A 21,325-nucleotide genomic window follows, 5' to 3' on the forward strand; every position below is an offset into this window, starting at 1 on the left:
AAAGTTTCGAAATAAAAAATGTTTTGAAATCTACGAACCTAGTAGTTGTTTGGTCCTTTTTAATCATAACGCCATTATTTTACAATCTGGTTGTGCACGGTTGTTGCACGTAATTCAGACAGAAGCCGCGATTTCCGACGTCGGCGGGTGCCTCGGTGCCGTCCGTGTGAAAAATTAATCTGAACGGTTTTACAGTACCTGAAAAGAGACAGATGTGTCTTTGATCGATCTTGAGGAACGCGCATTAACAGGCGATGTGAGCGTCGCTCGATTCGGATGTGTCCAAGCTTTAAGAAACTTTTGAAGAATCTTTTTTTTTTTTTCATATCGATATTTAAGGTAATAATAAAAAGGAATATTTACTGATAACGGATGACGCGTTCAAATTCTGCGGTTCCGCGTTGAAGGTACCGCCGCACAATCGATCGACGCACATAAGCGGCGTCGTGGGAATCCGTCCCAGATTTGTGGCGCACGGTATCGAAAGCCAATCGGTCACACAAGACACCCCCGTCATCGAGGCAATTTGCGTGTTCTGCGTATTTCCCGTCAGCGTGAACGCGTTGCTGCGCATTATTTGACCCGCTGTTGTGGTGGTCATCATTATTCCCTGAGCTGCGAACAAAATTTGTTTTTCGAGGCTTTTAGATCGTCGATGACTCTCTCTTTTTTTGTTCAATGTAACTATGTTTAAAAATTCGTTTTTACATAAAGTTTATGTAAACAAAATATATATATTATACGTTGCCATATTGTTTTTTTACCGTCTTCAGTACACGCCGTGTACTGGATTCCGCAAAAGTTTCTCTCCATCCTGATGCATATGCTGTAATCCTGATTCGACAACTGCAATCCGGTTGTGGGATCGTAGTTGAAGGATTTTATCTGACCGGACACCCCAGTGAAATACTGGAGACAGCCCTCTTCGGCGCGATAGATCGTGCTGCATCGTATCTGTGATACGCGAACTTTCCACGATCGCGGAAACGAACTGCCGCTCGTGACAAAGGTCAAAGTAACCGGATTGGTTTGTCCGACGCCCGTATCCACGTACACTGTAACGAGTGTTTAATACATATATAAACACGAACAATTAAACAGCGGTATTGTTTGGGACCCCGTTGATTCTCTTCAATTTTCAAAAGCAAAATTGTGTTGTCTCTATAATTATATCCAAGAGAAAAATAAATTAATTATTTACGTCTATAGTTATTACTATATATTCAAAATATATAATTACAATTGAAAGAAATACATAAAAATTATCCCTTTTAATCGCGAAAAAATTGAGAATAATAGTCTCGCCCTCCATCTCGCTTTGTTCTTTTATCGACCGTTCTAAACCGACCTGTCCGGTACGTTACAAATGGCTGAATACGGTTCGTCAAAGGAATTGGGTTATGAAGATCGTGTCTTTTCTTATCAAAAAAAGAGGATCAACGAGCGTGCTCGTGTTACACGGCAAGAGCGACTTAGCTGTTATCCACTCGCACACTTATCGAGCTTATCGGGCTCGCTCGGCTCGGCAAAGCGATTATAATCGTTAGCCGAGAACCACTTTTTGTTACGCTCTTCATCGCGTTACACGATTCAAAACGTAACAATTTTTTGAAAATAAAGAAAAATAAACCAACTGTTTTTTTTTTTTTTTAACTTACTGTGATTCCCGTTGTTGTTGCCGCATATCGTCGGCACCGGATTACCGCCGGAAACGATGAACTGATCGTAACTGCAGACGTTGTTTGTCGTTTCCGGACCTCTGATATTAAATTGCGCGAAGTCTAATCTGAAATAAGATAAAATAAAATGCGTGATAAAAAAAAGAAACAATTCGATTTCTTCTATTACAAAATATTATTTAAAAAATTACTTTTTTGACAATTGTTATTAAAAATTACCGATATTGGCAAACATCCGGATGCGACTTCACCAGTGTCACCTGGCAGGATTCCATGCCGTCGAAGTTGGACGGATAATTCGGATTGACGAAGTACGTGTTGTTGGCGGCGATCATCCCGCCGCAAGATACCGTCACTGTCGAAAGAGAAACATCAGGATACATCAGAACAAGTGTCTTTTATACACACCGGAAATGTTCGATTGTTGAATTACCTATGCAACAAACACCGTAACCGTTCGCACAAACGCCACCGGAGATGCCGCCACGCTGCGAGCATTCCGCCGCCGCGAGACACGTGCCGTTCTCTCCGTTCGATCCGTCGCAGATGTTGTTGTCGAACTTGACCAGTGTGAACAGCGAGAAGACTGCAAAACGCACAATTATATACATATTATTATTCTCAGTATCAGATTCAATTCTTTCCGTCAAAAATTCTTTTACATCTTTACGTGCATCTTTACTCACATCTTTTCTCTCTGCCGATTTGACTCCGATTGTTGTTCTGGACCATCGCCGATTCCCATTTGCGTTTCGTCGCGCGAGGAAACGATGTAGCGGCATCGTTTGTCTGCCAGAATCGTCTTCTGTCCGCCGCGATTTTGTGTCTGCCGCGATTATGCCAGCCGAGGATGTCGACGCAGACGCAAGATACAATATAGCACGTCAGGAACGCGATCAACAACCGACGTCCGGTCATTGTTTCAGAAATTCCTCAAGTTTGTGAAGCAAGTTTTTTTTTTATTCTCTCTTACGAAACTCTCTACGTTTCTACTTCTCTTTCTTTGGTGACCAAACTGTCGCGACGGTTCTACTCGAGGACGATTTGTGCATTTTAGTCGTTCCGAACTGAACGTCGACCGACTCCTACCGAGTCCGAGGATACAGGGTGTTTAATATATACGGAGACATCGTTTACACGGTCTGCATATCATGCGGCAAATTGTTGCGTATCATCCGAATTGCGAAGGTGCGATGCGCTACGTTGTAGAGATCCGAGCGTCTTGAGAATTATCTCGACGCGGGGAAAGTCTCTCTCGAGAAATTTAATTGACGCTCACCCGAGCAAACGTGTATTGCGCGCGTTTGGTCCGCAATGACAATCGGAGATAAAGTCCTTTTTAAACTTTCTCGCCACCTGTGTGTGAAATCACATGTAATTAACAACATCTCGTTGAACAAGACAGAGCAGCCGTTTGTGAAGCAGCCGCGAACCCCGAAGAGTTTGGAAAGTTGCTCGCGGCGCAAAATTATTTGCGGAGGAAAAAAAAAAAGATACATTTGTCTGTGTATAAAATTACTTACACATGAATTTTATGTTACACCGCGTTCGGATAGAATAAAAAGTCCGAAGGACGTTTGTAAAAATATCGAAAAGACGACGAAGAGTAATTCAAACGTTTTTTCCAATTTTCGTGCTGTCCTTGTAATATTTATATTTCCTCTTCGTTCAAATTTACACATTTTTTTCCGGTGCACGATTCAAATCGGATGTGATGACAACTGAAAAGATGAACTTACACTACAATTGACATTGGGAGCTTTTCAGCTACGTACACAAGCGACACTGTGCAACACAGGTGTCCACTAGTGTGAGTGAGACACACTGATACGCTCTTTCTCACACTAATCGACATTGTGTTACACAGTGTCACCTGTGTACGTGGCTGGAAAGCTCCCATTGTTTAAGCGAGAAAGTCCGGCTTTCCATATAAGTTATTGTTGTTCTTACGCGCGCGCGACATTTGTCATCACAGCGCGCAAGTGTACGTAACGAGATACGAGTGACAGATATGACACATATGTAACGTTGCGGCAAAATTGTCGATAAATTACCGTGGGACGCGCAGCGCGTTTGTTGACGCGACGACGTAAGACGGCAGAAATTACTCGACGCGCTGCGCAAATGGCTTTTCAAACTTTCTCAGAGCGTTGTTGCAACACAGTTTAATTAAATATTCATTCGCGATATAACGTTCGCGCTGATGGAGAATCGCGCGATTCAAAATTTTCGATACGTCGAAGTTTCAATAGAGCTGCGCGCATGTAACGAATTGAAAAAAAAAAAACACATTAAGAGAAAATTATCATATTGTTTACAGTCCGTTCGATTTTGCAAACAGCAAATACGCCTATTATTTCATTGATTAATTGAACTTTCGGCTCCGATTTGCAATAAATATCTCTCGTTTGAAAAGTCGTATTTACAATAATTATGTACAAAACACGAATTTGTATGTTTGTTAAATTAAATTTGTTGATTTCTTACGATATTAAATACATTAAATTTTTATACATCACAACAATTTGCATACACACACACACACACATTGCACTAATATTTTTATTATTTCTGAGAAAGACGAGATTCTTGAAAATGTTCCGCAGAACAAAAACTCCATTAAATGTTCATTTAAACACGTCACAGCTTAAAGCGATATCTAATTAATGTCTAACAAAGGTTTTGTTCTGTGTGCGTTTCATTTTATACGGTAATATATACATCGCATGTATGTGCATGTGTGCGTTACAATTAGTTTAGAAACATATGTATTTTGTTTTTACTACCAGCAGCATGCGCGACACACACACATGCGTATATGTACACATACACGCACGTATATGTGTGTGTTGCACGCGTTAGAAGCCGAAATAAAAAAATTTCCATTGCGCATTATATTGTTTGACGAGAGCGACTTTTGTTTACAGTTGCAATTGTAACGTACACAACATACGTAAAACAACATAAAGAAGTATCAAGAAAGACAATACCATGTTAAACAATTAAGAAAAAAGGTGATTTTTTTTGTGGGTCGCTGGTGGATCACCGTCGGGGGAGCTACCCGTGGGCGGCCGTGAGGCGCTTCCGACGCCGAGCGTGCGCCGACGCCATTGTGCGAGTGCTCACGAATAAGAGGTGGCATCGGTACGAGACGAAGGCGCGACGAGGCTCGGCGAGAACAGCCGAAATGGAGGAGAACCAAACATCGGAAAGTGTCGCCGGAATACCGGACATAACCGAATCGTTGTCGAGCGAGACCGAGGAGGCGTCCGCACTGACGAACGAGCACGGAGCGCAAGCTGTCGCGGTCACGGCGAGCGTCACTGCGGTGCCGGGCGTGCCAGGTGTTCCTGGAGTTGGTGTGCCGGTTTCACTACCTGTGGGTTCTATCATCGGAGTAGCACATAACTCCAATGGCACGACCTTCAACGTCATCACCTCGGAAGTAAGTTTCGCAAGCGGAATCGGAATTAAACAAATCGACTCGCAATTGTGTGTTTTTTTTTTCACATTGTCATCGTCGATAACGCCCACGCCGCACGTTCGCTTTTGCTCGCGAATTTTCAAGTTCTATTTAAAAAAATACAAAACAGTTGTAAAGCGAGACTTTGATACGTGTCACATTTAAATTGTCTCTATATCTCTTGCACTTTGTGCAGTTTTTGTTCTTTCCACCAACCACATGTGTTTACACAATGATGATTTCTAGTTTTATTTTGTCATGAATACAAACTCTGATTATTTCCACCAGATAAGATACAGAGAAAAAGAATGTCTAGTTTTCTAGACTAGAATCAGTGATTGTAGACAGAAAAAAAATATGACACTTATTAATATTATGTATATCATGTTTTACCTTTTTTCACGCACGTGATGCAAATCTGACCATATTTGTAAATAATGTATTTTGCTTCCAGTTGCCGGGGTCAGGGCAGTTCAAGCAAATGCTATGTGTGGATAACGGGTTCATTTGCGAACCACGTAGTGACAAGGTCACGGATCCTTTACGTTGGAATGGTGAGCTGAAAGCGACTCATATAGTAATTCAAAATCCAAACGCAGATGAAACAGATTCAGAATCAATACATGCCGTGTCTACGGCCAGTTCTGGTCAACAAATATACAGCTGGTCTGAGTCAGCGAGTTTGGCTGTTCTACCTGTCAGATGCAAGAACACAAATGCCGAGTTGCATAAGAGTAGATTTGGTTCGGGTGGTAGGGGACGGTGTATCAAACTGGGTTCACAGTGGTACACACCCAGTGAGTTTGAGGCTCTTTGCGGTAGAGCATCTAGCAAAGACTGGAAACGAAGTATACGATTTGGTGGAAGGAGTCTGCAAACACTTATCGACGAACAGATACTAAAGCCACATGCCACTTCTTGTACTTGTTCTGCGTGTTGCGACGATGATAGTGCAGTAAGTAGATCATTCGTCATCTAAAATTCATGTTTAACAAACCAAGTTCAAATTCGTAACAATATTCTTGATATTTGTTCAGACAGGACCGGTACGACTATTTACTCCGTACAAGCGTAGAAGAAGAAGAGACAGGGAACCGTCCGATGGGGATCCTCCCTCGCGAAAATCTAAGAACGATAATTCGCGAGACGGCAGCAATAACGATGAGAGTGGCGATGAAGTTGTTGTACCTGACAAAGAGGTCGCCTGGCCGCAGTTCGTTTCTGCCGACGGAATGGTTGTGCAGCAATCTCAGGAACACAACTCCGTTGTGCACAACGTACATCATGCGGAAAACGGTCTGGACGATACCTTCAAAAAATTGGACGACACGTCAAACAAACTGATGAAATTAGCTTGTGAGTTTAGACGTAATTTAGAAGAAGCCAAGGAACTATGTAGGCAGAGGAGGGAACAAGCATTGGTCGCGCAACTTGGAGCACGAGCAGATGTTATCGAAACTGTTGGACTACAACCGGCATCTAACTCAAATAATAAAAAGGTATAAAAAAGATCTGATTTTCTTAAATAATTTCTTACAGTTCTACCGCTACTTTTAGTTCTTTAATTGTCTCTCTCGTTTGTATGTATTAATTATGCTACTAATAATGATGATGAATTTCAGTGCGCGAACTGTAACCGAGAAGCTTTCGCGGAATGTTCGTTGTGCAGGCGCACGCCGTACTGTTCCACGTTTTGTCAGCGCAAGGATTGGGGTAGCCATCAGGTGGAGTGCGTGAAAGGCGCGGCGGAGACCGTGATGCTTATTGTAGATGCTAGCAGCAGCGGTGATACCGCGCTTCCGGTAACTGCAACGGACCAATAGCTAGTGTTTCTCACGCCGATTCACCAAAGGAATACGGAGGATGAAAAATCCGGCATAATAAGAGCGCTAAAAGAAGAAACGCAGACTTAAAGCAACTAGTATAAAATTAAGATGTGCAAAAAATGAAAATGTACGAAATATAAAATAGAAAAGATACTTACCCGGGGAGATATTTAACATTTCGAAGAATAAAAAACAAACAAAAAAGAGAGATACAGTATCATAAATGAAATAGCAGTTTCCAAACAACATTGCCTGTGTTTGACGAAGTTGAAAGCTTGTATCTCACGTTATGATGTAAGATTTGTGTACTTGTTTTTTTTTTGATAACTGAAGTGTTTAGCATACATATACTTGTACAACCGTTGACGTTCTGCTGAAGAGGTAAATCGTAATAAAATGTCATGTGTTTAAAAATGTCTCAGTGAAATGTTCCACTTCTCACAACACACTTGGTGCTATATATAATCGTACGTACATTGACAACGTACTTGTATAATAAGTATTATGTCTATAATGCACTTATCGGCGTTTCTATTCTGCCATTAAAACTAATGTACATAAGTGTAATTGCGTGGTACGCGTGTGTGGGGATAGAGAAAGGTAGAAAACTATGTGCGTGGGTATACCATATATATGTATACGCACACACGGACGCTGTACTAATATATACTGTAACTATATTACAGTGTATCGATATTAATTGATATATCGCCGCATGTTACAGCTACGTGACGATCACTCGTAGCGCAAGTAATGATGAGGATGAGAGATTCGGTGTTGTTTAAACAGTTGTGTGCCGTTGTATACAAAAACGTAGTGTAATAACAAAACAGTATGTCTTACATGCCAAATAGAGCACTATGCAGTATAAAAGTTTATATATCGTGTACACATAAGACGATGCTTTCGCGTGAAGATGTGTTGCGTAAACGTTTTTTGCGCGTGGTTTTCGGATTGGAGTTTTCGCGTTTTCGCGTCACATTCTCACATCGATAAAAGTACCGACATATCGCACAGTTTTCTTAAACTCTTTGAAACGAAACGAACTAAAACCGCCGGTATGAGAAATAATTCACAAAAACGTGAGGCTGCAATTCGAAAATCGCGCACAAAGATATATAATTTATGTTATTTTACACGTAAATATAAGTTGTTCTGAATATTTGTTCTGGTAAAATATGTATCATTTCTCTCGAGTAGAATTTTTTTCAATAACGATATGTACAAATATGTGTGTGTGTATGTGACATACGACCAAAGGCGGCAATCTCTATATAAATTTTTTATAAGAAAAAAATATTCAACTTGAAACATGTTGAATAAATCTTCAATGTCGTTTACTCCGTATATATTACTTTTCTAAAATATATGAAAATTATCAAATCTATACATATTTTGTTATATAAAAAACTTTTATCTCTATAACTACACACATATATATATATATATATATACATATATCGTCATTCTTCATTTATATTTAGTACAAACGAGAGTCGGATGTAAAACAAAATTGAGTGAACACGTTTTAAATGTCGCTGATCTTGTTTTATAGTCCAAGTTCTTCAAATAAGAATAGACACATTAAAAGCAAATCATTTATATGCGTGTAGCGAAAAGGAAAACTAGTATATAGACTGCCATAAGTGTAAGATTCGTACGGCGTATGTGTAAGTATGTGTAAAGAGATTCACTTTTTCACAAAGCGTTCAAAGTATTAAGAAATCTTGGGGGGTTTTTTTTTAAGGACTTTTCTTCATGCTGTAATCGACGTTTTTGCTAAATGTGAAAAAAAATAGTTTATAGTGTTAATAAAATAAAGAGGAAAAATCATTTACGATAATCTCCAAATAAAGTTACTTCGTTTTACAAAGTAACGTAGATTTATGCAAAAATTTTTATTTATACAAGCTTTTGCCATAAATCTTGGAATTTAAATGTAATTTAATACATTACCAAGAAACATATAATTAATAATTTCCGTAATGTCGCAATCTACACAAAAAAGCGGAGCCCGTTCTGTTCGCAATGCTGAGGTAACCGCTGCCGGGCGAATAAGCGATTGTTTGCGGCATGCCTATGTTGGTTTGAAAAGTCGGAAAATTCGAGAACACAGTAAAAGAGGGTATGTGCACCATTCTGAACGCGTTGTGTTTTTCAACCGACGCGGCGCTCAATATCTCGGTAGTCGGATTGAACTTCAAGCTGGTCACACTGGTCACAAGATTCGTCACCGTCTTCAGAGGTGCGGGACTTCGTTGCTCCAGCACCGTTTTCGCATCGTAGATATTAACTATACCGTGCAAACTGCCGGTAGCAACGAACTGACCGCTTGGCGACACATCGAGCGACGTGCAAGAGAAACATCCGTCATCTATGGCGCGATTCATACACTTTCGAGTATTCAGATCCCACACGAACATCTCGCTGGTGTCTGTATTTTGATAAAAAAAAAAGAAAAACATGCATAACTCCTTGGAAATCTTGTCAGAGAAAAAAAATTAGAGTGATAAAATTTGTGAGATCTCGCTTACCGCCGTGCGTGATTATTGATTTACTGTCTGGCGTAAACGCTAACGTTCTACATTTCGAGTTCATATTGAACGTGTCGATCAGTTCCTTTGTAGCGCTGTGTAACAAATGTATTTCACGCCGTTTCCCGCGCAACGCTATGAACTTGCCGTCTGGAGACACCTCGTAACGCTGAAGAGAGAACGAACATTTGCGGCTTTAAATCGAACCAGGATCAATTTGTATAAAATAACATGTGACAATTGTGCAAACCGTCATATTCGTGATCCCATGCGGCAGTGGTAGCTTGTATGCCTTGTCATTCATCAAGTCGTAAGTGTAACAATACGGATAATATTGGGAACCGAGCAAAACTTCCGTACCCTCCTTCATAAATGTCGCCTTACTAATCGGATACTTTTTAAATTCCATGCTGTGCAATTTGTCGTTTGTATGACCATCCACCTGTTTAAAACAAAAAATTAAAGTTCCATACATAAAAAAATTACATTCAACAGTATGTACTTCGCACAGAAGATACTAAATGCTACGGTGTGATTCAAAATTTAATTAAGATATTCAAACAAATTATATGCAAACCTGATATAATGACAAAATGCCCGACGAACCAGCAACCAAAGCTACCGTAGACGACGGGTGAAACTCCACACTTGAGATAATAAAACCTTCCGTGTGAGTACTTTTGTTCAAAGCATTCAGCACTTTGAGATCAATGATATTTTTCGGGAGATTTTTTATTTTTGGCGCTTCCAAATGGCAACTATGCTAAGTACGAAAGAAAACTATAATATGTGAGATCTGCAAAACTACAAAAAAAAAAGAAAAAAAAACAATATGTAAGAGATACCTTCAGGACATCAGCATCTATGTCATCTTCCTCATTCTTTTCTTTCTTTTCTAACTTAGCCCATTTTGGATCACCAACAAACAATTTATATCTGTTTTTCAAATACGTCGTATACAAATTTTCAGGTCTTTTACATGGCAATTTGCGATTCTGTGCATTCAGAGCTGTGTCAACACTAGAACATTAAAAGAAAATGTTAAAATCATATAGTTAAATATATTTTTTCCTCAAAATTACGTGATTTTTTATCGCGTACATACTCATAATTCAAATCATCATCGTCCACCCAAGCTGCCTTTCTTTCTTCATTTTGAACGTCTTTCTCGTCGACATCAGCAAGTTCATCCTTTACTTTCGATAGGACGGTTTCATCGTCCGGCAAATTATCGATGATATCATTCGTATTGCCAAAGACTATCTTTTCTAATCTACAAACCAAACAATATGTTAAAACAATAAGTCACATCCATATAGTCGTCTCGTTTTCTCGTACCTGGTTTCTTCTTCAGCGTTATAAATACTTTTCTGTTTTTTTCGTTTGGTCAACGGAGTGTTGAATTTTCTCTTGTACAATATCTTCGATTTTTTTACAAAGTTTTTCTCACGCTTTGCATGCTTAAAATCTGGTTTTGCTGATTTGTTTCTTCTTTGCTTAGGCTTAGGTTTCTTCTCTGTTTTCATTTCGCGTGGCTTAACAACAATGTGACAAGAAGAAATTCTGTATTTTTAGAAACGTCTTTTTTGTACCCAATTTCTTCACCTCTCTAAACAAGTTCTCGATAACGTTATCTAAAAGGTAAAGTACATCTAAAAGATAGCTATCGGGAGGTATAATGTGAAATCGGACCTTAGTTGTTTCTTTGACTTGACTTTTTCGCGGCTCGTAGGCAACCCATCACCCGTACTCCAGATTAATAGATGTTTCTTTGCATTTCTTCACATAACCTATACCATCATGTGTTTCCGTATTAGATCATACACGCAATGTGATCGCAAATCACCAATCGCATTTGCCTCGACTTGACCTTTTATTGGCTGCAACCCGGTCAACACTTAATTATTTGATTGGCCGAAAGTGTTAACCGTGATTGGTAGATCGTGCGACTTGCGGACTCGCCCTTACACTTTTGCGCGCAGAACGCGGCAACACGGTGACCAATCAACGTTATTTTCAAAAATAATGATTGTAATTTCGCGAGACGTCAATTGGCCACCGAGTTGTCGCGACGCGGGACGACCTCGCGGCGGGAGCCAATAAAAACTGCATCTTTTTCGTTGCTACAACTTTTTTCGAGGAGAAGATTTCAGAATTTCACAGACAAGTATGTTGATACAATAAAAGTATTTATTACAATGTATATATTTTTACAAATAGCGTTTGTTGTGCGGACACCACGGAACGTGACGTATAAAACGACGTGTACACGCATTTATATATATATGTTACATTGAGACACGTGTGTATTTTATATCAACAATCGTTGTAACGAGACGATGACAGATTCGAATCCACGTGATCGTTCGATCGGCGCGATGTGATCACTTAGGCTGATACTGCTCCACGGCTTCCAGAATGCTCTCCTGATAACCGGGCGAATAATATCTGAAATATGCAACAATTTTTTGTCTTTGCACAATGTGCGAATTGTGTCAACGAGAAGAGAAGCAAACAGACGCGCGACCAGAGATCTTGGTTTGCTTTCTGAATTGTCTATTTAAATGTTGTATTTTAATTTCAATATAATCGACTTTGTAAGAGAGAAAAAGGAATAAAAACAAAAAAAAATAGGAAGAGAGATAACGCGCGATAGATTAGTTATGTTGCAATATGCAATTGAAGTATCCGATTGTTATTTCTTTGTCAATTGACAACGCACGCAATGATAAAAAGAGAACTCAGCTGTTTATATAACGAGATCTGAGACAGTCGGAAATAATATTTCAAAATTTAACGTGTGGTGTAAATATACGTGCTGCACACGCACACACACATGCGAGGATAATAAATCGGGGACGTGAACGCGTTATTGATCTGGTAAAGCGCCTTCGCATTTGTGTATTTCGAATGCGATCAGCTGTGACAACATGGCGGGCGCCGCCGTCTATCACTCGGCCGATTTAAATTAAGACACCGTGGGATTGAAGAACGCGGAGCTGCGCAGTTAAATTCACACTCGCTTGCGGCGTAAACCGACGATCGGCGCGAACCCCAACTGGATTTTTAATAGACGCGAAACTGAGAGCGCGATTCGATCGTACAGCGTTTTCGCGCTCGAGTGTGTATCTTGGAAACCCCCTCTCCCGAAGTGACAAAGAAGGGTTATGCGTGAACAAGCAACTAGTGTTTTGAGTAAGTAATATACGCAAAGCGCAACGGGCGCCTCAGAGAGCTCTCTCTACGTTTTTCCGAAAACGCGTCCGGAAACTCGGAATCTGTGTGATTTGTATTTCTGAAGAAGTTGTGGCGATTGTGTGTGTGAAAAAAAAATCTATTGTCTTCTGGCAGTAAGTCTCTGTGTAAATCGAAAGTGCATAAGAAAGTCATTACAAATTAATGCCTTCGCTGTCCCTTACTTTTCAGCTCGCTTGCTTCGCTGAGAAAAGTGACAGCGAAGACACGGTCGTTGCGATGAAAAATTTGTATCAAAGAGTAAAAACGTGCGAGTGCAAATTAGAACTTTTAAAAGAAACAATTCGCGATAAGTACAATATTGTGTGTGAGAGGGTTGTGGGATGATGACAGAAAAAATATGTATTTATAACAATCTTATTGTCCAGTTTCTTTGATTCTTGAGTCGCAGCCAAGTAATAACCGAGATGTGTAAAGAGAAAAGAAAGTAACCTGACGAGTTCCTCAGGGTAAAACAGCAATTGATGATCGTTGTGTTCGTACAGCGTGGTTTGCCGGGTTCAGCCTCAATCTCTTGTAATTTTTTCAAGCCACACCAGATGTGACGAACAGTCTTCTTGCTCTTGCATCGCTCGGCAAAATCTGTGCATAAAAACAAAACGCACGGTGTCACAAAGTTGAACGAGTGGATTTCCACTCTGGAGAAAAAAACGTTCCTTTCTAGTTCTGTCTAAAGAAGGATTGAGGTTTGAGACAATCTGTTTCTTCTCTCTTCAAAACAGTTCACAGCAGTCTTGCTGCCGGAAGCGTGTTGCGCCGGAAACTTTGAGCAATCATAATGTATCATATGTTGCAACGCATCTAAGAATAGGGTTTCTGAAACCTGACCTGCACTACTATCTACGAGTGCGTTTGTCTCCGCGAGAAACAACCTACCAAACCTATTTTCTTGCGCAGCAATCCCGTGACAGAGCTTCAAATAAATCTGAATAGGAGAGAATGCGGCATCTAACCAGGGTGCCTGCGACTGTAGAGAGAGAGTCAACATGTCTAGAATATTTCGTTTCTTATTTTACAAATTACGCCTCTCGACGTCTACAATTTTATTTACACACACACATACGCACATCTCTTATTGATGTTTTCTCATTTATGTTGTTTGTTCACAGTTGGTGGCAAGATGTTGCAATTACATGCTCGATCTCGTAAACACATATACGTCAGACACGTCGCTATCATGTTTGTGACCTTAATTCTGATTCATCAGTTAAACGCTTGTTTGTTCCAATCGAACACATTCGCGTATCTTCATTGAATCTGATATCATCAATAATCGGAGATAACAAAGAATTCACGGAACTTTTTGTTCTACGACGTAGGTTGTAAAACAAAAAAATACAAATTATCAGCGCGTGATATGCAGTCGTTGATAAATGTTTGACCAAATACAATGTTTGAATTGGTCTGAATGTTGAAACTTTGAAACGAGAAAAAACTCTCTCTCTCTTTTAAAATTCAATGCAATACCGAGTTAAAAATAGTTAAGAAATTTTTGTCGCTTCTGAGCGTGTAATCTCGTTGAAATATGAAGCGATAGAAATAGAGAGAAAGAGACAAAGGGAAAAGAAAAATAGCAACGATTTTATAAGATATCAGAAAACTTACGACGAAGTAAAGAAGCTCATGAAATAAGAGAAAACTATCTCGAGCGGAGAGAAATGAAACAGTTTCTTAATTTTAGATCGCGCTGTTATGTGAAATTCTATTGACCGGTATTATCTACCGTCAACATGGAATTTTGTAAACAACATGCGCACCCGTCCCTCCACACACACACACACACTGTTATTAATAGCAGCAATTTTGACGTAATATTTACCACAAGACTGCGCTGCGCAGTTTTCTGAACAACATAAGAATAATTTATGCTCGCACTACAACACACGTAGCCACGTGGTGTTAAGATATATGTTAAAAAAAAATTATCATACGTGTTTACACGTAAACTGCGTTGTGTATATACGTATATGCGCGCTCATAGTTTTCTCGTTTTTATCTGTTTGCAGTTTGTCGTTTGATGTTGGATCATCAAAAAAAACATCACTGACATGTAGCACAAGAGCTACTGCGAGAGATGCTTTCTCAACTACATCGCATCGTTTGATAGCAACGAAATCAAAAAAAGCGTTCGTCGTCGATAGTCAAACTACGCAGTTCGAAGAGGAGGAGGAGCGTCTTTTGATCCGAAAAACAACCGACTGTTCCTTGCAAAAGGAAATATTCTATAACGTACAATCGATTCGCACTTAAAATTTATTTGTAACGCATTTAACAGCATTTCGAACTAACGTGTGTAATTACCTTTGGAACATTTGACCGCGATTTGAATTTTATCTACAACGACCGAAGACTAAACAAAAGTTTACGTAACGTTGCGTTAACTTGATATAGTAGTAGTAGTAGTAGTATTTAGTAGTAGCATCGCGTAACAGCAAACGCGATTCTCTCTCTCTCTCTCTCTCTCTCTCTCTCTTTCGGCGTGTGTAAAATTCTGACAACGAGACAAGACAGCTGCCTTAAATTTTCGAGATACGTGACAGCTCGAATGACGTAAAGCGTGAAAACGCGTTTTATCACTGTTCTTCTCAAAACTTGCATCGCGTATATTCGAGTGTGTGTTCGTGTGCACACTTATCTTATAAAATCTCTCTTCTGAGGATTCTCAATCAGTTGCCGAACACACGCGCGAAGAAACCAGCCGCTCGAGTCTGCGGTCTAAAACTATTGTAAACCGTTGCAGTGCGCAGATCAATTTCTCGAAACAAGTGTATTAGAAAAAGATCTACGTTTCAAGCGATTTGTTTTTTTGCTTGATCGCGTGTAATATACATCTGAGAGGAGAATAAAATCGAATAAAAAGAGAAACGTGGTGCGTGAAATAGAGTTGCGAGAGAAGAAGCGAGCAGCGGGATCAAAACTGGCGACCAAAATGATAAACAATCAGCATTGTGTGATTCTCAATACCGGCGAGACCAACAGTTATCACCAACCGGTTTCGGCCAAGCCCTCTGTCGTATCGGTGTCCAGCATCGATTCTGACGTCAGCGACAGAAGGGACGTGCGCGAGGAACTGTACGCCGGGATTTTTAGGAGGCACAGAAAAACTATATTGGTATTAGGCAGTTTTCTTAAGATGTTGAGGGTGAATAGAAACATGAACAATTACGCTAGCATTAAACCCAATGACGAAACAGACGAGTAATTTTTAATGTTGTATTTGTTACATATATATATCGAGTATATATATATATATATATATAGTACATTTAAACGCGGAAAAGAGATGACGCGCGCGCAACTTGTGATTTGGATTGTCGGTACGTTTGTTTTGTTCTTTCGCGAGAATAATTATTTACTGGCTCTAAGTTTTTCTTAACATGTAGAAAATTAAAAAAAAAAAAAAAAAAAATTGTATATAAATATTGTGTAAATACGTGAATTTTTGTATATTCGTAAAAAGCTTTCGTAAACTGTAAAATTAATTAGGTGACCGTATTGAGAGATGTAAAATAACAAAATTAAGATTTAGAAAGTTTTAAAATTTAACGAAGTGAAAACGATAGAAGAAGTTTGAATATATTCTGTCGCGGTATCACGGTTACATCAAATATTTGTTTTCGTTTTTTTTTCTTTTTTTTAATTTATCTCATGAATGATTTACGACGAGAGAACCGTTTGACGATGTTTACTTTGCAATTTTAAAGAGGGAAGAAGCTTGTTTTGTTCCTCTCTTTACGTTTACCAATATATTTACTGATAAAATAACGAGATCAATTGAATAGAACTGCCAGTTGAAAGAGGTCTACACTTATAAATAAACATAAAACTTCTTACATATTTATGAACACTTTAGATATATACAAAAAACTATATACAAGGAACCTGAGAAAAAAAAGATTTATTCTGTAAACACGGATATAAATCTGCCTATCGAATAAATGGTTTCTAACGTGTTCCACCGTATCGTCATTGGTTTTAATGATTTTGAAAGTCCAATAACGTTTTTTACGTATGCGAAGTCGATATACAATGTAATTGACGTGTGTGAAACAACAATTTATTTACATTTCTTTATTTTAATTGATCACACGTGAATGAGTGCCGAGGTTTTTAAATAATCTGTTTTTTGTTTTACAGAAATACTTGGACAGATTGCATGCTCTGAGCCGAGTATACGCCTTAATTGCTTTAAGACGCGAAACGTACCAAAAATTTTGGTAAAATCGCTGCTTTTCCGTTTTATCCGGATTACACACTTTGCATTGTACAGTTTTTTTTTTTTTAACAATTATTTGTTTCCACATGTTGTGTTGCTTCATGTTCTCAAGACGTAATGTTTACGTTTTCATGGATGTTTATAAATATCGTTGAACTTCACACTTTTACAACACACAAACTCACATACACACTTGTACGTGCAAAAAGTTTTGATAAAAACTTTTTGCACAATTGAAAGTGCAATTTCTGTTGAAGGTATCGACTGTTTTTGCCAATATAATCTAAAGTAACACATTGAATTGATCACTTTAATGTAAACCGCAATTATTGTCTGTGTTAATGTTAACGAGCTTAATACTGTTTATCAGAGAACGATATACAAGGCGAAAGCGTACGTAGACTTAAAAATACGAAACTAATAAGAGATTTGTACAACATAGATATGGACTAATGCGATTACAATCAAAACCGATTAATCGATAGTTGAACTTCTTTTCTTCTAGTTTTGTCGATTGATTATCATCGACCAGCACAATTTTTATCGCTCGAAGAAAGGTAGTTTTTTTTCTTTTTTTCATAGATTGCGTTGCACTCAATTCAATCTCTGAACTTTTTTCTGGTCACATCGGAATGCAAAGTTGTTGAGAAAAAGAGCTCGGAAATTAATCACTTCGGCAATATTTTCTCGTTGCTAAACTAATTTGCGCTATGTAATTGATCTTTGCTTTTCGCGACAAGTATTTGTTCACTACAGAACTATAGTCCATATCTAAATTCTTTTGTAAGAACGGTCTTTGTATCAAAATACACACATACTGCCATTAGAGACTAAAAACGATAAACAATTGCGTTTAACGTCCTTCTAAAAAAAAAAAAAGAAAAAAAGCAAACTCAAACGACGACGAGATTTAAATTTCGAATATCCTCTACTTGTAAGCCAAAAAAAAAAAAATATATATATATATCTGTACTTATTGTTAGCCGAACCATTCGCTGTCGTAAGACTGATTAATGTGCTCTTTTGGAACATCAAACGTGCCATACTGTGTTTTAGAGAAAATGTCAGACACAGGGAGAGAAAAAGAAGAAGAAAGAAAAGATAGATAGAGAGAGAGAGAGAGAGAAAAGAACTTCTTACGTGTATTTGTCGACTTCTGAATTGCTCTCAATCTATCGTCAAGCGTACATGTAAATTGACGCGATGCATATCTCTATCGATGTTGTTTTACGATAGTGACGACATACACACACACACACACAGAATTGTATTTTGTACCTTATAAGGCTGCACGCAATCGGCTGCGATCGCAATCGAAATGAAAAATTATTTTGTCTTGATAAAAAAAAAAAAAAAAAAAAAAAACTTAATCGAAAATGAAAAATCACGGCTACGATGTAATAGAATTCGATCAAAAGGATCCGTAGGATAGAATCGACAATTTGCGCGATTGCTTTGTGCGTATTGTACATGCGTTATACGAGATATAGCGTTAGAGATATTAAAATAAAAGAGGAGTCTGTGACATTTTTAAGACACATATTTAGATTTGTAAGCTATTCGTATACACCTTACAGTGTAGTTTTTCTTACGAACTGACGAAACAAACATTCGCGCGCCTTTACCGCAGCTGCTTGTATGACCAATTTTTAAGTAGAGCAAACAAACTTTATACATATATATATATATATATACATATATATATACATATATATGGATATACATATAGTGAACGCTTCGTCAGGATCGCTTGCTTGTATTTAAGTATCGCGTGACTTAGATGTATACTTTAATTACAAGATGACGAAGAGTTTTATTTGGAAACGAGGCGAAGAAACACTTTGTCTTTGCATTTGTCAATCGCCAAAAGACTTTGCGTGATTTTTTATGAAACAAAAAAAACAAGAACCGCGAATCCTAAATGCATTATTGTGTTGTAAGTCACAAAAAGTTTATATTGTCACTTTGTATAACGTGTCGTCGTTGTGGAGCGCGTATCGCACGAAGAATTGTAACATTGTGAAACACAGAATAAAAAGGTAATTCATATTATGTTTAATAAACTTTCGAGAGAGAGTCAAGTTTTGTTTTTATCCCGCCAATTGTCTCATCGTTTCCCATCGTTGGTTGTTGCCGAAAACTAGATTGCTTCCCTTGCTGAATTGTCCCAGCACGCATTTGAGAATGTTGGGAGGTACGTCGTGCAGGCAAACAGATGGCTCAAACAGATTCCATTTTCCAATGGCACAAGTTTAGTATGTGACCAATAGCAATTTTCTCTCCGAGATATAAATTTCAAATAACTCGCTGTTATTAAATGCACTCTTACACAACAAACAAGATAACAAATATACTTCCTTGAATATACTTTCTATATTAAACATATATTTCTTATTACTTGACACTTTCTGCATATAACTTTATTTTACAAACAAATATTTATGTATAAACACACAACGTGTCCTTAACTTTTTGTATGCGTTTTTTGTACAAATATCGAATGTTTCTCTCTTACATTATTATTTATACAAGCTAATCTTATCTTTAAAGTTTATACATTAGGTGTTAGCGGGCTTGCCAATTAGTTCTTGTTCTCTGCGCAGCTCTTGCTCGCGTTGTTGCTCCCTGTTCAACGCTTCCTTCTGTTTTATCTGTTGCAAACGTAAAGCTCGCTTCTACAATATAAAAGTATTTCTGTAAGTATAAAAACGCTTTCATCACACAAACGTACGAAGGAAACAAGTCGACAAGTCACCTTCAACTTGGTAGTCCTCTCGTGAATATTAATCATCTCTTTTCTTATCGACACTAATTTTCCTTGATAAACTTTAATAACCGCAAACTAAAACGTATATTGTGCATACAATAAGAGAAATGTCAACGGTCTAAATATATAGTTTATGCACTACTGATCTTACCATGTCGTTTAGATCTACATCTTCAAACGTTTCATTTATCTTCTTGTTCTCAACCTGCATTCGAACAAGGAGAGCTTCTTGTTTGTTTCTAAAACAAGAATATAACACAACAATCAGAGCGTAATTTGTGTTGCTCTTATTGTACTTATGTAATTACAACGTACGTTAACTCCAGAAGATCTTTCTTGACTTGTTCTAACGGAGGTTGATAAATTTGTAAGAGACCTTCGGTCAGCTTTTCCGTGACTTCTGAGAAGTTGATTTCATTTTTGCTGTCAGAGAATAAATTCACACATTGCTACGTAAAATGGAAGTCTATAACATTAATACACTATTAAATATGATTTCATTATGTTGTAACCTAAAATAAAGTCAGACTTGAGTCGTATTTTACATTTTTTTAATAAATATAAAAAACTTTTTTATTCGGACTTGATTTGCTCCTACAATATGAAACAACATAATATAAATCAACATAACATAAATAAACATTGCGTTTGCTAAGTCTGTAATGCAAGTATGTGAAATATATAAATCTTGTTAATTTATCGAATAAATTTTGAAACATTAAGAAATTGAAATTTAAAAAACCATGTATATTAATCAGAGAAGTGTAATTGTGCGATAAAAAATTTAAATACACAAACAACGTAATGTGCAAACAAATGTCCGAGGAGGTTACCTTTCTAGTTTCTCATTTCTTAGCTCGATCTCCGCTGCTTCAGCCTCTCCTACGTCAGTCATCATTTTTTTCTTGTTTTTTATTCACTTCAGTCACTATTACACGCGTCAAGCATAATCGTGCGCATTAAAATATTTTAAAGAAATAAACAAATTCTTTCTGCGTGCCACACGGGCGATGTTTGTACACATACGTGCAGAGCGGTGCTTTTCACATGTGTGTCAGCTGATTTCTGTCACCTGTTCTGTGGTATACGTACAATCTGCACTGTGCGCATAGCGCCATCATGTGTTGCAAGTAAAGAACATTTACCAATTTATTTTAGCACAAAATGTTTACGGAGACTGAGTGACTAATAGAGTTAAAAAAAGAGATTGATTGTGAGAATGGTTACTAACGTAGCGATGTATGTTACATACGTAAGATTTTATCGAATTGAAATAATTAAAGGCTGAATTGTTACGTGCACATATTTTTTAAGTGCACATGTTTAAAGTGTATCGACAGCCAAGAAAACATTCCCGGTAGTAACACAAATACGTAATTTTCTTTGTGTTATATATTTTGCAGGTGATAAAATGTATAGCTTTTCTATCTATAATTTGCTTTAAGTTTATAATTAAAATAATTTGTAAAAGGTATTTGTTTTGGTTTTTATATATTAAGTTGTGTGTCATTTGTGTTATATTTGAAGTTATACTTGCAAAAGTTTAATCATTAATGGTAACATTTTATAGACACAAGGATATTTA

At 37.9% G+C, this 21,325-nt stretch overlaps 5 protein-coding genes across 8 annotated transcripts; 1 reads left to right on the forward strand and 4 right to left on the reverse strand.

The window, feature by feature from the left end:
• Nucleotides 1-53: 53 nt before the first annotated feature.
• On the reverse strand, nt 54-4,741 carry LOC109860770 (deleted in malignant brain tumors 1 protein-like). 3 transcript variants are annotated; one of them, XM_020440063.1, is made up of 9 exons: nt 4,670-4,730; nt 3,203-3,400; nt 2,366-3,035; nt 2,113-2,265; nt 1,899-2,034; nt 1,659-1,786; nt 765-1,055; nt 364-615; nt 54-198 (listed from the first exon to the last, which is right to left on the reverse strand). In XM_020440063.1, the coding sequence occupies exons 3-9, from the start codon at nt 2,595-2,597 to the stop codon at nt 80-82; spliced, it is 1,311 nt and encodes a 436-aa protein (XP_020295652.1). In that variant the 5' UTR covers nt 2,598-3,035; nt 3,203-3,400; nt 4,670-4,730; the 3' UTR covers nt 54-79. The 3 variants fall into 3 exon arrangements, with proteins under 3 accessions (XP_020295652.1, XP_020295654.1, XP_020295651.1); XM_020440065.1 differs by lacking the exon at nt 3,203-3,400 and having other exon boundaries at nt 4,670-4,741; XM_020440062.1 differs by lacking the exon at nt 4,670-4,730 and having other exon boundaries at nt 3,203-3,439.
• Nucleotides 4,742-4,789: 48 nt separating this feature from the next.
• On the forward strand, nt 4,790-7,197 carry LOC109860779 (deformed epidermal autoregulatory factor 1). The gene is made up of 4 exons (XM_020440077.1): nt 4,790-5,124; nt 5,597-6,097; nt 6,180-6,641; nt 6,765-7,197. The coding sequence occupies exons 1-4, from the start codon at nt 4,867-4,869 to the stop codon at nt 6,963-6,965; spliced, it is 1,422 nt and encodes a 473-aa protein (XP_020295666.1). The 5' UTR covers nt 4,790-4,866; the 3' UTR covers nt 6,966-7,197.
• A 119-nt stretch (nt 7,198-7,316) lies between these two features.
• Nucleotides 7,317-11,303, reverse strand: LOC109860778 (U3 small nucleolar RNA-associated protein 18 homolog). 2 transcript variants are annotated; one of them, XM_020440075.1, is made up of 8 exons: nt 11,195-11,303; nt 10,841-11,136; nt 10,608-10,775; nt 10,348-10,522; nt 10,080-10,265; nt 9,753-9,944; nt 9,503-9,671; nt 7,317-9,402 (listed from the first exon to the last, which is right to left on the reverse strand). In XM_020440075.1, the coding sequence occupies exons 2-8, from the start codon at nt 11,026-11,028 to the stop codon at nt 8,939-8,941; spliced, it is 1,542 nt and encodes a 513-aa protein (XP_020295664.1). In that variant the 5' UTR covers nt 11,029-11,136; nt 11,195-11,303; the 3' UTR covers nt 7,317-8,938. The 2 variants fall into 2 exon arrangements, with proteins under 2 accessions (XP_020295664.1, XP_020295665.1); XM_020440076.1 differs by having other exon boundaries at nt 10,841-11,111; nt 11,195-11,300.
• A 426-nt stretch (nt 11,304-11,729) lies between these two features.
• LOC109860773 lies at nt 11,730-14,756 on the reverse strand. The gene is made up of 3 exons (XM_020440068.1): nt 13,634-14,756; nt 13,190-13,339; nt 11,730-11,950 (listed from the first exon to the last, which is right to left on the reverse strand). Exons 1-3 carry the CDS (start codon nt 13,743-13,745, stop codon nt 11,814-11,816), a joined length of 399 nt encoding a protein of 132 aa, XP_020295657.1. The 5' UTR covers nt 13,746-14,756; the 3' UTR covers nt 11,730-11,813.
• A 2,321-nt stretch (nt 14,757-17,077) lies between these two features.
• LOC109860772 (biogenesis of lysosome-related organelles complex 1 subunit 6-like) lies at nt 17,078-20,888 on the reverse strand. Its single transcript, XM_020440067.1, has 5 exons — nt 20,574-20,888; nt 20,056-20,163; nt 19,892-19,979; nt 19,729-19,815; nt 17,078-19,648 (listed from the first exon to the last, which is right to left on the reverse strand). The coding sequence occupies exons 1-5, from the start codon at nt 20,636-20,638 to the stop codon at nt 19,532-19,534; spliced, it is 465 nt and encodes a 154-aa protein (XP_020295656.1). The 5' UTR covers nt 20,639-20,888; the 3' UTR covers nt 17,078-19,531.
• Between the last annotated feature and the right edge of the window lie 437 nt (nt 20,889-21,325).

This window comes from Pseudomyrmex gracilis, unplaced genomic scaffold (genome assembly GCF_002006095.1).
Source record: "Pseudomyrmex gracilis isolate BER0280 unplaced genomic scaffold, ASM200609v1 scaffold_468, whole genome shotgun sequence".
Taxonomy (NCBI): Eukaryota; Metazoa; Arthropoda; class Insecta; order Hymenoptera; family Formicidae; genus Pseudomyrmex; species Pseudomyrmex gracilis.